The sequence below is a fragment of the Ciona intestinalis genome, unplaced genomic scaffold (assembly GCF_000224145.3).
Source record: "Ciona intestinalis unplaced genomic scaffold, KH HT000233.1, whole genome shotgun sequence".
Classification (NCBI taxonomy): Eukaryota; Metazoa; Chordata; class Ascidiacea; order Phlebobranchia; family Cionidae; genus Ciona; species Ciona intestinalis.
Window position 1 is genome coordinate 1 of NW_004190554.1, and position 14490 is coordinate 14490.

The 14490-nt window shown below is 36.2% G+C and overlaps 4 protein-coding genes across 5 annotated transcripts; 2 read left to right on the top strand and 2 right to left on the bottom strand.

Moving 5' to 3' along the window:
* The first annotated feature begins 972 nt into the window (after positions 1 to 972).
* Positions 973 to 4745, top strand: LOC100186983 (39S ribosomal protein L45, mitochondrial-like). Its single transcript, XM_002125909.5, has 10 exons — positions 973 to 1224; positions 1485 to 1622; positions 2300 to 2401; positions 2617 to 2713; positions 3010 to 3114; positions 3329 to 3398; positions 3641 to 3790; positions 3929 to 4099; positions 4227 to 4328; positions 4411 to 4745. The coding sequence occupies exons 1-10, from the start codon at positions 1173 to 1175 to the stop codon at positions 4624 to 4626; spliced, it is 1203 nt and encodes a 400-aa protein (XP_002125945.1). The 5' UTR covers positions 973 to 1172; the 3' UTR covers positions 4627 to 4745.
* On the bottom strand, positions 4623 to 5885 carry LOC101242496. Its single transcript, XM_004227326.4, has 3 exons — positions 5589 to 5885; positions 5161 to 5316; positions 4623 to 5098 (listed from the first exon to the last, which is right to left on the bottom strand). The coding sequence occupies exons 1-3, from the start codon at positions 5671 to 5673 to the stop codon at positions 4917 to 4919; spliced, it is 423 nt and encodes a 140-aa protein (XP_004227374.1). The 5' UTR covers positions 5674 to 5885; the 3' UTR covers positions 4623 to 4916.
* A 1483-nt stretch (positions 5886 to 7368) lies between these two features.
* Positions 7369 to 9597, top strand: LOC100182225 (membrane-spanning 4-domains subfamily A member 8-like). Of its 2 annotated transcripts, XM_002131236.5 has the most exons (6): positions 7442 to 7706; positions 7774 to 7926; positions 7983 to 8042; positions 8350 to 8436; positions 8932 to 9117; positions 9380 to 9597. In XM_002131236.5, exons 1-6 carry the CDS (start codon positions 7656 to 7658, stop codon positions 9395 to 9397), a joined length of 555 nt encoding a protein of 184 aa, XP_002131272.1. In that variant the 5' UTR covers positions 7442 to 7655; the 3' UTR covers positions 9398 to 9597. The 2 variants fall into 2 exon arrangements, with proteins under 2 accessions (XP_026695192.1, XP_002131272.1); XM_026839391.1 differs by lacking the exon at positions 7983 to 8042 and having other exon boundaries at positions 7369 to 7706.
* Positions 9577 to 14355, bottom strand: LOC100179887 (pancreatic lipase-related protein 2-like). The gene is made up of 10 exons (XM_002126023.4): positions 14149 to 14355; positions 13451 to 13556; positions 13029 to 13154; positions 12867 to 12978; positions 12444 to 12637; positions 11640 to 11828; positions 11261 to 11366; positions 10611 to 10725; positions 9952 to 10131; positions 9577 to 9737 (listed from the first exon to the last, which is right to left on the bottom strand). Exons 1-10 carry the CDS (start codon positions 14337 to 14339, stop codon positions 9668 to 9670), a joined length of 1389 nt encoding a protein of 462 aa, XP_002126059.2. The 5' UTR covers positions 14340 to 14355; the 3' UTR covers positions 9577 to 9667.
* Between the last annotated feature and the right edge of the window lie 135 nt (positions 14356 to 14490).

Genomic DNA, 14490 nt, shown 5'->3' on the forward strand with positions numbered 1-14490 from the left:
TGATCTCTAGCGCTATCTTTTTTTTACTACGAGCTCCGTGATTGTGACATAGGAACGTACTAGTCACGTGACTGATTCATTCGTAAAAGCGAAACCTGCGTTTTTTTTGTGCTTTTTTGCGTTTTTTTTGTTCTCTCGTTTTTCGCTGAAAACACTGCCTCTCGCCTTTCTGAATGAGAGCGGCCACGCTTCAACAATTTTGTCACGTGGGTAGTACACTTCTCAATTTTTTTCGCCACGCAACTTTCAAATCAGTTTTTTGAATTTCACGGTGTTTGAGCTGGAATATCTTTGGTTATACAGAACCGATTAAAACAAGTAAGGTGTCGTTGGAATTAGAAAAACACACTCTATCGATTAAAGCGAAGTACATTTGGGGTGTGTTTAGGCCCTTTAAGCGCTTTTATACAAATATACGTATCTCTGATCAATTACTATTGCGGACGCCTTAGAGTCGTCAATGCAAAACGGAATAAATCAAATTATACGCATTTGCCAATGCTGTCAACAGATGAATTGCATTTTAAGAAATAAAAACAGGAATAAAATACCTTTTTAAATTGTTCACGACAAGCCTCCAGCCAATGCTGGTGGGTTTCTACTTGATAGATAAGAAACCCTTGTAGATTATTTTTCAAACAGATAAAAAAGAAGAAACCCTAACCTAAGTGTACCATGGCCTACTAAAGATATCTTTAGTAGGCCATGAGTGTACATATGCATACAAAAAAGGAGTATAACGTACAAATAAACAAACAAAACGTTCACTAAAAAGTAAATGAGAACTATCAAATTTTCGCGCGGTTTACAATGGTTTGTTTGAAGCAGAGCCAGCTCCAGTTTCGCCATGTTCGTCCTTTTTTCTTTTTGAGGACGATCTATGACGTCATTATAAATCGCGTGCTCGCCGTTGTGGCGGTTGTGCCAGTAAATACTGTGCGATGTATTTGTATTTCCCTTTGCGCATTTGTTGCATGTTTAGGCTTGAATTACTTACAAAAACATTTAAATTGTTAATTTAGTGTATTGAATTGAATTCACAGCACGTGGTGATAAAGAAATTGTGGTAATATAGGTGTTGCATTTGTCTTAAATTCTTAACAATGTTGTTATTGCAGCTTAGTTGATTTATCACAGAATGTCTTGTACAATACAAAATTTTTAATGTTATAATGTTAAGGAAATTAATAAACACTACATGGGCAGGCCAGCTTCATATATTAGGTAAGCTTTTGCTTGTAAATGCGTTATGCACATTTTGCTGTTTAAACTCCTATTCATTTAATGTTACACATGTCACTCAAATCTAATGTAAAGCAGTCTGGAATTACAATATATTTTTAAATTATTTAATGGTAGTCTGTACTGTACAATAACTAAGCTAGTAGCTTAAATATAGAGTTATATTATGTATCTTGAATTTAAGATCATTTTAATTATGTAACTGACAACTGTATTGTGTAAAACATAGCTATCTATTGCAGGCAAGTCAGTATTCAGTGAGCATACATCAAAGCTCCATACATCTATTGCGATCTGTGCAAAAAGAAATCCCTTTCTTGGTAAATTGGAGGAAAGCTTTAATCAATCTTCAAGAAGTGAAGAAAAGAGCAAGAAACAAGGTAAAAGTTTACTAATTTAGGAGCCAAATGTTCCAGTTTATTAGTAAAACTCAGTATTATATTATGAAGTCAGTCTTTTAGTTGTAATATTTAAAATTTAGTGTGGTGATGGCCTAACTGTGGCCTAAATCTCAGGTCTCCTTGAATGCTTCGGCATTGAAACTTACCCATATAGAATATAATAAAAACCTCTTGGTTTAAACTAGGGATGCACATTACAGAATTTCGAATCCATGAGATTCGAATCCTTTTGTATTCGAATCTAATTACGGGATTCGGTATTCTGTTTAATGACGTCATCACACGTCTTCTCATAAACTATATTAACAATTTTTGCAAATTAATAATTTTGAAAAATTTTTTTTGTGTGTTTGTGGGACTTTCGAGAGTAAACGTTTTGCAACGCTTTTCATAGCCTGCTATACGTTTCATGACGCCAAAATTACCCAATAGTACAATTTTTGATCATTTTTCAGCTCATGATCCAACAAGGCTACTATAAAAGAGTCTATAAACTGACTTATGTGGGTAATATTATTTTTTCCTATAAATATAAAAAGATTCGAAATTCTAGATTCGGAATAAAGTATTCTAGGATATCCTAGAATACTTAATTATTCTGTAATGTGCATCCCTAGTTTAAAAGTTAGTATATATATTCCACATTGTTTTCTAAGGTATCAAAAACTACCTGAAGAAGCATCAAAGATATGCTGATTACAACTACCAAGAATGGAGGTTTCCAAAGTCTAACAGAGCAATTGATATATCATGTACACGTATGTTTAACTGTTTTATTTCTTAGTTTTCCTGACACCCATGAATGATGTAAGCAACATGATGAAAAACCAATATTTTCTGGTTTCAAAGCAAGCACTATAATCACTGTAATGCATTTTTTGTTTATTCTACTATGTGTGTCCTAGCCAACCACAACATTACTATAAAAATAAAAGGTATGTTTGATTCATAATATTTCTTAAAAAATTTGAAGGAGACATAATCCAGCCTTATGAAGATGACAACAGTGGTTCAAAAAGTTCATTGTCTGTTCGGAAGAAGCTATCAGACCTTCGTCATGATATATTACAGTCAGTTAGATGTAATTAGTGCTAAAGTATATATCATATAAACTCCAACTGTATCCTAATAATAAAGTTCTTAATTTTGAATTAAAATCTTCAAGTTAACCTATAACCGGTAAAAAACATTGGTTTTGTTATGAGTATCATAAAAGTGTTTTCTATTTATAAAATTTCCATAAAATTCTTACTTAACATGTCATGTCTGTTGACACACTGTTATATTTGATTTAAAAACTGTCATTTAATTGTACGAATTTGATTTTGTCAGTGCTGTTATGTTTTAAAACCTAATTGTTTTTCAGTAATCGAATCGTAAAGAAAAGAGTTGATAATTTTCATCGGAAACGCTTTCCAGCAGAGGCACAAGATATTTACATTAAAGCTCATAATCTTCTGAATACCCCAAAGTAATTAGAATACTATAGTAAGAGTAACATGTGTACTAGACTAGTAATATATATATATTTATGTATATATATAAGAATATGAAATTGGCTTAGGCACCAAACCTAGGGTGGTAGGAAAAAGGAATGCATTTACCTGTCAACATTGCAAACAAATTTGTTTTGCATTTTAAGAGTTTGGAGCCTATGAAAATTAATATGTTTTTTTTTGATATAGCTGGACGATAGTAAATCAAGAAGATACAGAAGAGAGATTACAAAACTTGGTAACAGAGCATGCGTATACCGTAAGTAAAATATGTTTTTATTTAATGTCTATGTGAAAATCAAAAAATTACCATTTTTAAACTAAACAGTTCCCTAACAATGTACTTACAGCAATAACCTACAATGAAATGTATTGCAGTCTGCAATTTAAGTAGGATATGCACAAACCTACAGTTAGTGCAGTATGTATTTATGTAAAAACAAAGTTATCTGAAAATTGATAAGACTCTCAAATTCCACTATTTACTCTTATTTTAACCAGGATATGGTGAAGGGTCTTGACTCTAAAACAGTTATATGGAAGTGGAATGAATCGTTAGAGCCGCCACGTGTAGTTCGAATTCGTGCAAGTCCTATGATCACTAATAACAATTATTATGGTCAAGTTACTGTCCGGTTTCATTCAAAACAGGCAAGGATATGCTTCTCATTTGAATATAAGTTTCTGGTATAATAATTGAAGTTTTTGGTTTATACTGTTGTTTTGTTGTATAGTTTTATTTTTGTTGAAATCTAATATTTGTTTGTATTTAATTAGAATGTATTGTAGACACTTGCAATCTATGATCGGTTTGGTCGTCTCATGTATGGATCACCTGATGAAGCCAGGAATGTCCTGGAGTTTGTAGTGTTTGAACGACACATTTCACATCCATATGGTTGTTGGAGAATACATGGAAAAATATCATCGGATTCTTATCAAAAAGAGCCTATGAGAAAGGTATTTTACAGATTATAAAGTATTAGGGTAAACTTGTGCCGTTTTTATGTGATAATGTTGAAGAAAAGTCTGTGATCATTTTTCTGCTGTCAAATGCAAGTAATAAGATGGTATTTATGTTTTATAGACTGTAGCATTTATGAAACAAAAGCCACAACGCATAGAAAGTTTAGAATGGCATGAACAGGAAGAAAAAGAAAATCACTACAAGTGGTATCCAGAACGATATGTAAGTTTTACGCACAATTATATTACTTTTTATGTGAACATTTTGATTTTTTTACCTCTATTAATTTAACTGATGTCTTCAGCATTATATTGCCAAGAAAGAGGCACTTAAGTACATAAGAAGAGACTCAAAATACTGGGGGAAACGGAGGAAGAAGAGAATTTACACTCATCATAAAGCACCAGTTGTACGGTTAAGGGGTCCTGTTGCACGACTAGTTCGCCGAAAACGAAACATAGTTCGTGAAATGAGAGAGCATGGAAAGTTGCCTTATCCACCAAGGGACCAAGATTCTTAATTCAAACTCTGTCTTCTTTGTGACAAGAGTTTTTTTTGCTGCTTTTCTATTTCAATATAATATAAAAGTAGATTTGGCATTTGCATTCTTGCTTAGCAATAAGAACACAGTGGAGATCATTTACATTTTAACTGAAAAGGGTAAGCTATGGCCTAAACAAAACAATTCAGCCTTGCAGTTGTGTGATGTTTGTTTTTTTTGGAAAACTTACACTGAGGGTGCATAGTTGACTAACAAAAGAAATGTAAAATGATGCAATACAAACAATCGTGTACATTAATTTAAAACGTTCACAGCAACCATTCTTTTGATGGCTGTAATTCGTGTATGTTAACCATTTTGGTTGGCTTTTTTTTTAACGTTTGTACTTCCGTAAACTCCGTAACGTAGTAGCTTCCTTTATGGCTGAACCAGTAACGCACTGTCGCAAGAGCGAACAGGACTAGCGCCAGTATAGCAATCACAGTTACCACTGTTAAAAAAAAGAAGTATAAACAAACAAAGAAACCTTTTGTAGCAACAACATGTACTTGCCTGCTAGGATAGTCTTGCTGGCTGTATAGTTTGGAAAAAGATCGGAATCGCTCACCGCAGGATAAGCTGTTGTCACTTCGTTTGCTACATACGGTTTATCATTGAGACGACCAATGCTAGACAGTACAGTTGTGACCTGATTTGACGTGTGGTTACCTGGAAAACGCAATCACCATTTACTGTAATCATGTCACCTTTTTTCACTAAGTGCCTTTGCAACGAATTACTAAAGCAACACCCGGCTGTCTTGATAAATTAAATACATTTAGATTATAATAAACAGTGTGATTATCTATCAGGAAAGATGTAGTTTACTAGGAACTACTAAACATACAAAGCATGCGGCATGTGTATTAAATGTTTGCCATCACCGCATGCAGTACCTAATTGGCTTGACTATTTATATAGATAACACGTCAACAACCTACCGTTATCGCTGACCGAGTTGTTCCATCCACTACCAATACTTGTATCGTCCTCGTCGTCTCCTGGAAACACCGTGCTTAAAACCATAACTTAGTTGAACTGCTCCACTGCTTCAGTATAAATATACAAGTTCCGTATCAGTTTACAGCCACCAAAACATGCACAGCCTTACAGTGGTTAGGCACTTCTATACACAAACACGCATACTGTCAGTGAACTGTCTCTTGCTGATTTAGATGCCAGTCTTACGCTATATTTGGCACTACCTGACTCATTGATCTGCTGCCAGCTTTCAGTCTACCAGTTCGATTAAGCCTGCACTGTGTGATGTAACACGCTTGCATTGTTGCGCTGGTCGGCGTGACTGCTGTGGAGTATTTCCGGGCTTCAATGGTGGCGCTGACTGGCAGAATTAAACCATTTTACACGAGACAGCAAAGCTGTGTGCGATGACAGCGTAATGGCCTTTCCTAATATTTTACAAGCAGTAATGGGAGACTGATCTAAGGGCTTCAATTGAAGCGGTGATAAATTCTGCAGGCTCCCGTATACGCATTCCTGCATTATTTATGAGCTGTTTCATTCGAATTATGACTGAAGGCACAATAGCGGCCCAGCAAACGGAATTTATAGTGTAAACACATACTATGGCTATGGCATATAAATGATACACGCAACATTGTTCACCGATCTATTCTATCTGTTACAGTCGAATGCAATATCGATTTTATTTCTATTTTTTCTGTGATTGCGAATTTATGTCCCGACCTGATATCGATTTTTCTGCAATGCGACGCTTGATAAGCATGTCGCTGTTTTGATAAAGGGCCTGCCAGTTACAAGCACACGAAAGCAAGAGAAATTGTTATACTACTGTAATGGCGTACTAATGTAACCTAATACTACGTTAATGCGTATTTACACCACATGGCTACGATTAATCACTCACCGCGGGACCACAAAGCCCAATAACAACATACACCACACAATACAATACAAACACAAACACATTGCAAGTGTTTCTTTCCTTATTTTTAACTGTATCCTTATGCATACGTATGGTATATATATATATATAGCAGGGTGGGGGAAGATGGAACACCTTTTCGTTTAGTTTTCTTATTTCATTAGTAGTAAACAAAGAACATTCAATGAATTATAAAACCGTATCTTTACGACTTCCACAGACCGTTGGCTCTTTGGATATTATGTGTTAAAGGTGTCCCATCTTCTCCCACTTTACTATATTGTAATAAATCCAATAAAAAGTGAGCATACAAACCCCGTGCGATTTACGTGTAAGCCATTATTTGCCTTTTGTGTGCGGTAACTGAAGCATTCCCTTATGTTAGGGAGATTTTGTAATTTATATTAAGGGCCCAGAAACGGAAATTCAGTTATACCGACTTAATGTCGCCGCATGTACAGCGAAAACTAATTACGTTTACTGATCCGCCAACCAGAAAGCTTACTTCGTTACCTATGTATATATAAAGGCGTGGAAACGGGAGAAATCTTAAAATGGGGACCGAAACACCGCAGGGAAAAAGCTGAGTTACAAATACAGTTCTTGCTCATTTCTCCTAGAATGCCTTCGTCTCATTACAATGTAATGAAGTAATAATGATTACATCATAATCACGCGTTTCCTATCTTGGGATGATATTGTGTTTTTTTTTTGTGAAAACATTACAAAAAAACAAAGAGAATAAGAAGGCCAGTTCTGCAGTATAGTAGGGAGAGTTTCGAGAAGAAAATTACAAATTTACGTCAATGCACAGCAGTTGGTGGTAATAAACTGACAGATGTTTTGATAAGCAGCATAAGGTAGGCGGAAGATAACAGCCGCAATTTGCCTCGGGTCAAACGTAAACCACCTTGAATATAAGATCACGTCACTGGTTTCATATTCTGAGATCTTGTGAGAAACCTTAGTGCATGGAAATCCCCAGCAAATCATTATATAAAAGCGTGTTATTAAATCTAGATTATATAGTGTAATAGTCTTCTGGTGCTATCTGTGTATCCTACTTCTTAAGTCGGCAAGAGTCAAGCAAAGCTTTAAAGTTATGGAAATTGTACGAACACAGATCAAGTACTCACTTTTTTACGGCTTAGCGGTGAGTAAATGGTTTTAAATTAGGCTAGAATACATACAGATACAAAAACTAACTCTTTGCTTTTCAGCTTGGTGAAATTTTGCTCGGGCTTGTTATGATTGGAATTGGAGTTATACACACTGCGTATATCAATAACTTTGCAACAGATCCTCAAATCGCATTTTATGCAATTGTAATTTACTATATTGCTATAGGTGCAACGTTGTGGTGTGGGATATGGGTAAGTGTGTTTTATAAACTGTTTAGAAACGAATAAATTGTAGATTTAACTTACAGACAATTGTGGCTGGCAGTTTGGGAGTTCATGCAGCGAGTATGCAACCCAGTTTGTTCCAGGTAATTATGCCTATATGTAATTAGAACATGAAAATATATATACAAATTCCACCTGCGCTTGCTTAAGTGCTTTTACAAACCTAATAGGCAGGTTGAATGAACGTAGCTTATTTATCCCGCGGGACGGGGCAACCGCAGTTGTTATAACACTGCTACTCTGTTTTCACACTGTACTTATACCCTCTTTGTGCTTGAAATATGTTTTAAAGCAGTGCGGTTATCTTATTCACTAAGGACACACGCCCTATATTAATATTGGCATTTTTGGCTTGTCTTATCCTTTCTAATATTCAGCATTCGTTTATAGATTAGTCTTCATATGGGCTTTGCCGTCGTTTCAGCAATCAGTGCACCAATGCTATGTTGGGTTTCTGTGATACTTCTTGTACTTTCAGTAAGTGAATATTCATGCTTTTATTTCTTTATGTGGAATCCGCGTTCTAGTAGCTCAATTAAAGAAAGCATAAGCTCTTATTCACAAGGGTCGAATATGTTAATTAAATTGCCTCTTCTTGAACTATTGTATAGTAGGGTGGGGGAAGATGGGACATCTTTTCATTCCATTTTCTCGTCCCATTTTGTAGTAAACAAAGAACTTCAAAGAATTATTAAACCGTATCCTCACGACTTTAGTAGACCGTTGTTAATTGTTAAAAAAACGATTAGGATATTTAGATATTATGTGCTAAAAGTGTCCCGTCTTTCCCCACCCTACTATATATATTACTTTTTATGTATATGGTTGCCAATTTTACGTTTAGGTAATTATATAGGCTGCCCAATGCATATATTTGTTTTTAGTTTAATATTTTAATCTGCTGAGAGTGCAAGCATAAAAAGGATTATTATGCGCCAACCACAATTTGCATTTTTTTTCTTCCATTTCCAGATACACTCGGCCTTTTTCCTTGCTTTCTTCACAACTTCTGTACTCATCTCGTTCGCTGCATTTGCCTTCAGTGTTATAAGTGCTTGCAACAGTCATAGCATTATAACTTCCATTTCAATATCGACCACATCTAACGAGTATTCCCACGATATCCTAGACAACTACTCGGACACAAAGTCGATGATTGTAAGTGTTTCAGAATATAGTATATGGGGTAAGATGGGATGCTTGTAGCACATAATATCCCATTTATCCAGTTTTCAATCATTACCAACTCTATGTTAGGCTCGTGGTGCTACATTTATACAGTTCATAAAATATTTTTATTTACCATTAAAAGTGCTCAGAAAATCAAATAATAACGTGTACCAATTTACCCCTACTCTATGTACCAAATAGTGTGTTACATTACACAACAGTTTACGTGACTAACCATTTGTTTTTTCAGTCATCGATAGCTGCTTGAACCAACTACTGACGATAACGTTGAACAAAACTCGATACAACGTTTGCTTATCTTTCCTACGTTTTTTTGCTTGTAACTTTTGAATGTAGCCAGATATACATAAACTAGCTTTTTTGTCAAACATGGCACAATACGCTTGTACTATATGGCGCCCTTTTGTTTCCATCAATCATACGAAATAAAGTACCTCGTTTTGTTTATTTAATTTGTATTTGATTACTTCGATTTTAAACTTCCCCGAATTACTAATCAAAATTTGGCAGTTTGACTTCAGCATTCGTACATCGAGTATCTTGTCTCTTTTTTCATCTTAAGGCTTGTGTCACCGCAGAATGTGTACCTAGAAAAAATATTCTCCTAAGCTCCGAAGCAAATGCCCTGACATATACAAAACAAATGCAAGTATAGCTCAGTTTGTGGGAAAGCACGAAAGCAAAGGTGTAAGGGGAAAGCGACATACGCCATTACAGTTATTAAAAAAAGGGAGTCTGCATTAAATGCAACATCTATTCGCTTATAATCATAAATTCAAATACAAATTGTTATCTGCTTACCATTTTTGGTCTTCATTCACCCACACCTGGATACTATCCACTGTAAGGTATTGCGTCTGGAGTGTATACTCATCCTGTTGCCATAAAAACTTGACTTTGTTGAATCCTGTTGGCATTTTACCGTACTGTGCAGTGTAAGTGTACGTGGTGTCAGGTCGTAAGTCAAGACTAACATCCTCGCTAATTGTAAAAACAAACATGTTGCTTAATTGCCTTATTAAACCTTATGTATATAGTAGGGTGGGGGAAGATGGGATACCTTTTCAATCTATTTTCTCGTACCATTTCGTATAGTAAACAAAGAACATTCAAAGAATTATAAAACCGTATCCTCACGACTCCAATAGACCGCTGTTAATTGTTTAAAATACGACCAGGATGTTTAGATATTATGTGCTAAAGGTGTCTTATTTTTCCCTACCCTACTATATAGAAGGTTGGGGTAAAATGATGTCCCGTTCGGTAACAGAAAAAGAATGTTTACAGAATTGTATTTCCTGTCTTTACCACCCTTAAAGAGCGTAGTTGTTAAAACACGGTTTGCAAATATGGGATATAGTATATGCTAATGGGAACCTTACGTCATACTCCAGAGCACATTACTGCAAACTATCAGAAATATAAACTTGTTTTATAAAAAAACATCGTTTTAAACTCACTCGCTGAGCTGAACTTGAGCCGTGTTCTCTGAAGGTCCGTACAGAGTTAGGAAAATCTTTCCCTCCACACCGTCACTGCTTGAACCAAGCTTTACCACGACATCAGTCATATACTCTGTAGGAATAATACAAAATTAGGAAATGGAATTGCGCAACAAAATTATTTTGGAACAATATAACTGCACACGTAATCAGTGGCGCAGCCAGAAAAAAATAAAGGGGGGGGGGAGTGTTTTATTAAAAAAAATGTTGTTTTTTTTAATTAATTTTGTTAATTTTTTTGGTTTAAAGGGGGGGGGGGTGCGAGCCCCTAAACCCCCCTGACTGCGCCACTACACGTAATTATATATAGTAGGGTGGGGGGAGACGGGACACCTTTAGCACATAATATCCAAATATTCTGATTGTGTTTTAAACAAATAACAACCGTCCATGGAAGTCGTGAGGATACGGTTTATAATTCTTTGAATGTTTTTTGTTTACTATCAAATTGGATGAAAAAAAAAGAATAAAATAGGTGTCCCATCTTTCCCCAACCTACTCTACTACCCCAACTGCACCAAACGTTCAATTCCCTGTTACCACGTTTTAATGTCAGGCCTTTTTACAGTTAGGCCCCATATTCAGATAGAATATTGTTATATACCCACCGCAAAAGGGAGCCTGGGAGCCAGTTTGCAGATACGCGCTTGGGTTGCTGTATTGGTAAACGTCGCTTGCGAAGTTGATGCTGTTGTATCCCATGGACGGGCAACGCTGTGAAACAACTCGCATGTTATATAAGTCTGATCCTAAGTGTTTATACTTTAAATAATTCCCGAAATGTAACATATTTCGCAATTGAATATGGATAAGATATAGATACCGTTGGCACGTAATACCTCATATTTCCTAATCGCCTTTTAGCGATTAACAAGGCCCTTTTAAAGTTCCGAGAATACGGTTATAATTATGTGAACATTCTTTGCATGCCACCAAATATGACGATTATGTAAAGTTATACACCTAAAAAGATAAATAAGTTCTCACGTTGTTGGGGCACGAAACACAGTTTCCTTCAAGATAATCTTCGTATCCAGTGCACGGGTTCCCCTCAAACGGACAAGATGTGGTGATCGACTCAGTATACAACGACAATGCTCTCAAATGGTTGCATGCAACGAAATTCTGAACTCCGTCCACGACCCCGTTTATGCCAATGATCGTAGACAGAATATTCTGAAAGAGAAATCGTTTATATACCGTACTAACGAGACTGTAGTATCATTTCTTTCGCGGCGGTGGCTCACTGGTTGAGCGTGCCTAGAACAAAACGGATACCGCTCGAGGCTGCTGCGGTATATGCGTGTGTTCTTGTGCAAAACACCTAACGGCAATTGCTTTAACCCAGTGGTAACTTTTGGGTTGTCTAAATATTTAGTCATACATTAAAAAAATGTGAATGAATAAATGTAACTTTCTTTATCCCGCGAAGAAAACTACATTCGTTAAACACGAGTGTTCATATGCCTCGTGCCAGCTTACGAGTTACCAAGTAGGCTATGTTACTTTGTTGGTGATTATTTTTTAGAAATTTGTAACTGTTAATTTGGACAACCCTTTAGTAACCATAGGGTTGGGGCAATTGCCGTTGCCGTTGAGTGTCTTGCCCAAAGTCACATATACGCCCACTCCAAGGACACATATACGCCCACGTAGGAGCAACCAGCCTTGAACCCACTTTTATTTTATACACGAGATGTATAAAATAAAACATCCGTGCTGTATTGATTGTCGTTGCCTCGCCAGCACGCGAAGTTGTTTCAACCTTTCATTCTACGAACACATACTAACCTGGTCACACCCCGGTTGTTGTATACCGTTGTTTGGCCAAAAGTCAACATGGCCACTAATTTCGTTTGTACCGTATCCAAAATCTTTCAGTTTCTCGGCATCAGTGTGAAGGACATCAACAAATGTCGCGTCAGAGCTGTCCAGTCTCACTTCTATTGGAGTTCCCTCAAAGTAAGGCCCAGCAGGGTCAAGACCTAATGGATGGAACAGTTAGGAGTTAGGGTAATATGGTTAATGATATTATTCTTTTTTATTGTCTTAGTATAAGGTATAGTTAACAAAGAATATTTCCAAAATTATTAACCGTTTATCCTCAACAATCTAAAAGAGCGTGGTTAATTGTTAAAACACGATTATAGATCAGATATTGTGTGCAAACGGTATCCATCTTACCCCACAGTATGATATAAAGCGCAAACTTGCCTGATATTCTTCCAACTTTGGGATTGAGACGACTACCCAGGTAACTGCATGCTTGTGCGCCTAAACTGTGTCCAATGCAATGAAAACTCGCATGGCTGATTTGAAAGTAGTCCTAAAATGGATTTCATAAGTTTTTGCCATTACGGTAGTGTGTATACTTACAGCAATGTTTTGAATAAAAAGAGCAATTTCGGCTCCGACGATTTGAGTGTCAGTCGCACTCTGAGCGTAGTTAAGAGTTAGAGAACCACCGAACCAACCAACACGTATTACATTCACGTTTTCAACCTGTAAATGAAAATAGAAATCGTAATACAGAATGATGTGTGTACCAATAAAAATTATTACTCCTAAAAAATCTATAGTAAGGTGGGGAAAGATGGGACACTTTTTATTCTATTTTCTCGTCCCATCTGGTATTAAACAAAGAATAAAACCGTATTTAAAGAATAATAAAAACCGTACGACTCCCATAGACCGTTGTTATTTGTTCTTAACACGATCATAACAGTTAGATATTAGATGCTAAAGGTGATCCGTCTTCCTCCACCCTACTATATATACTTAAAGAAAAACTGGCTTACACTTCGAAGCGCTGAGCTCATGTCGTTCATCCACAAAGTGTCGCCATTTTGAATATAACCGTGTACGATAAAGCGAGTGAGTCTAGATCTATCAAATGTTGTTTGCCTGAAATTCAAAAACTATGGTTAGCGTTTTGCAATACTTTAGTATATTTATGCTAATAATAAAGCTTCTATTTTTTGCCTCGTCTGCTATACCAGGCATAATTTAAATTAGTATTTTTAACGCTTCGTGTATAGAGACGGTTATTTTATTCCAGTGTATTTTATTACAAAGATCTGACTCGGGTTATATATAGTAGGGTGGGGGAAGATGGGACACTATTTCGTTATATTTTCTCGTCCTGTTTGGTACTTACCAAAGAAAATTTGAAGAGATTATAAAACCGTATCTTTACGACTTGCATAGACCATTGTTAATTGTTTAAAACACGATCAGAATACTTGAATATTTTGTGCTAAAGGTGTCCCATCTTCCCCCACCCTACTTATATGTTAGAAAAAAGCAACGTTTTGCACTGGGGAGCCACGGCCCCCAAAAATCCTTTTTAAATACAACTTCTGTTGCCTTAAATAGCCTAATAATAATACATGGCCCACACTTAATACCTTGCATATACTGTATAGATTAAACAAAAAATCTTCAGCATTATTGCCTGTGCATGGAGTAGGCCATAGTACAGTTACATATTTCTCACCCAAAACCGTGCATGTCCGTGTTAAAAACTTCAACGTCAGTTTGGGTCCTTGTGTCCAAGTAAAACCTGGTGTTAACTTCTTCTGGTGATTGTGGCAGATAACCAACTGGTCGTTCAGTGGTATCACCCCATGGCGGGTCGTCTGTGAACGTCCCCAAACCGGGGTACGTTACAGTATCACCTGCAAGCATTTAAAAAATCGGTCACTTTTAATAGGGTGAGGTAAGATGAGACGTTTATTCTCTTTACCTGTCTCTTTTAATGGTAAACCAAGGTAAACTTTTAATTTTTCAGTCACTTTTAATAGGGTGGGGTAATATGAGACATATATGTTTATTCTCT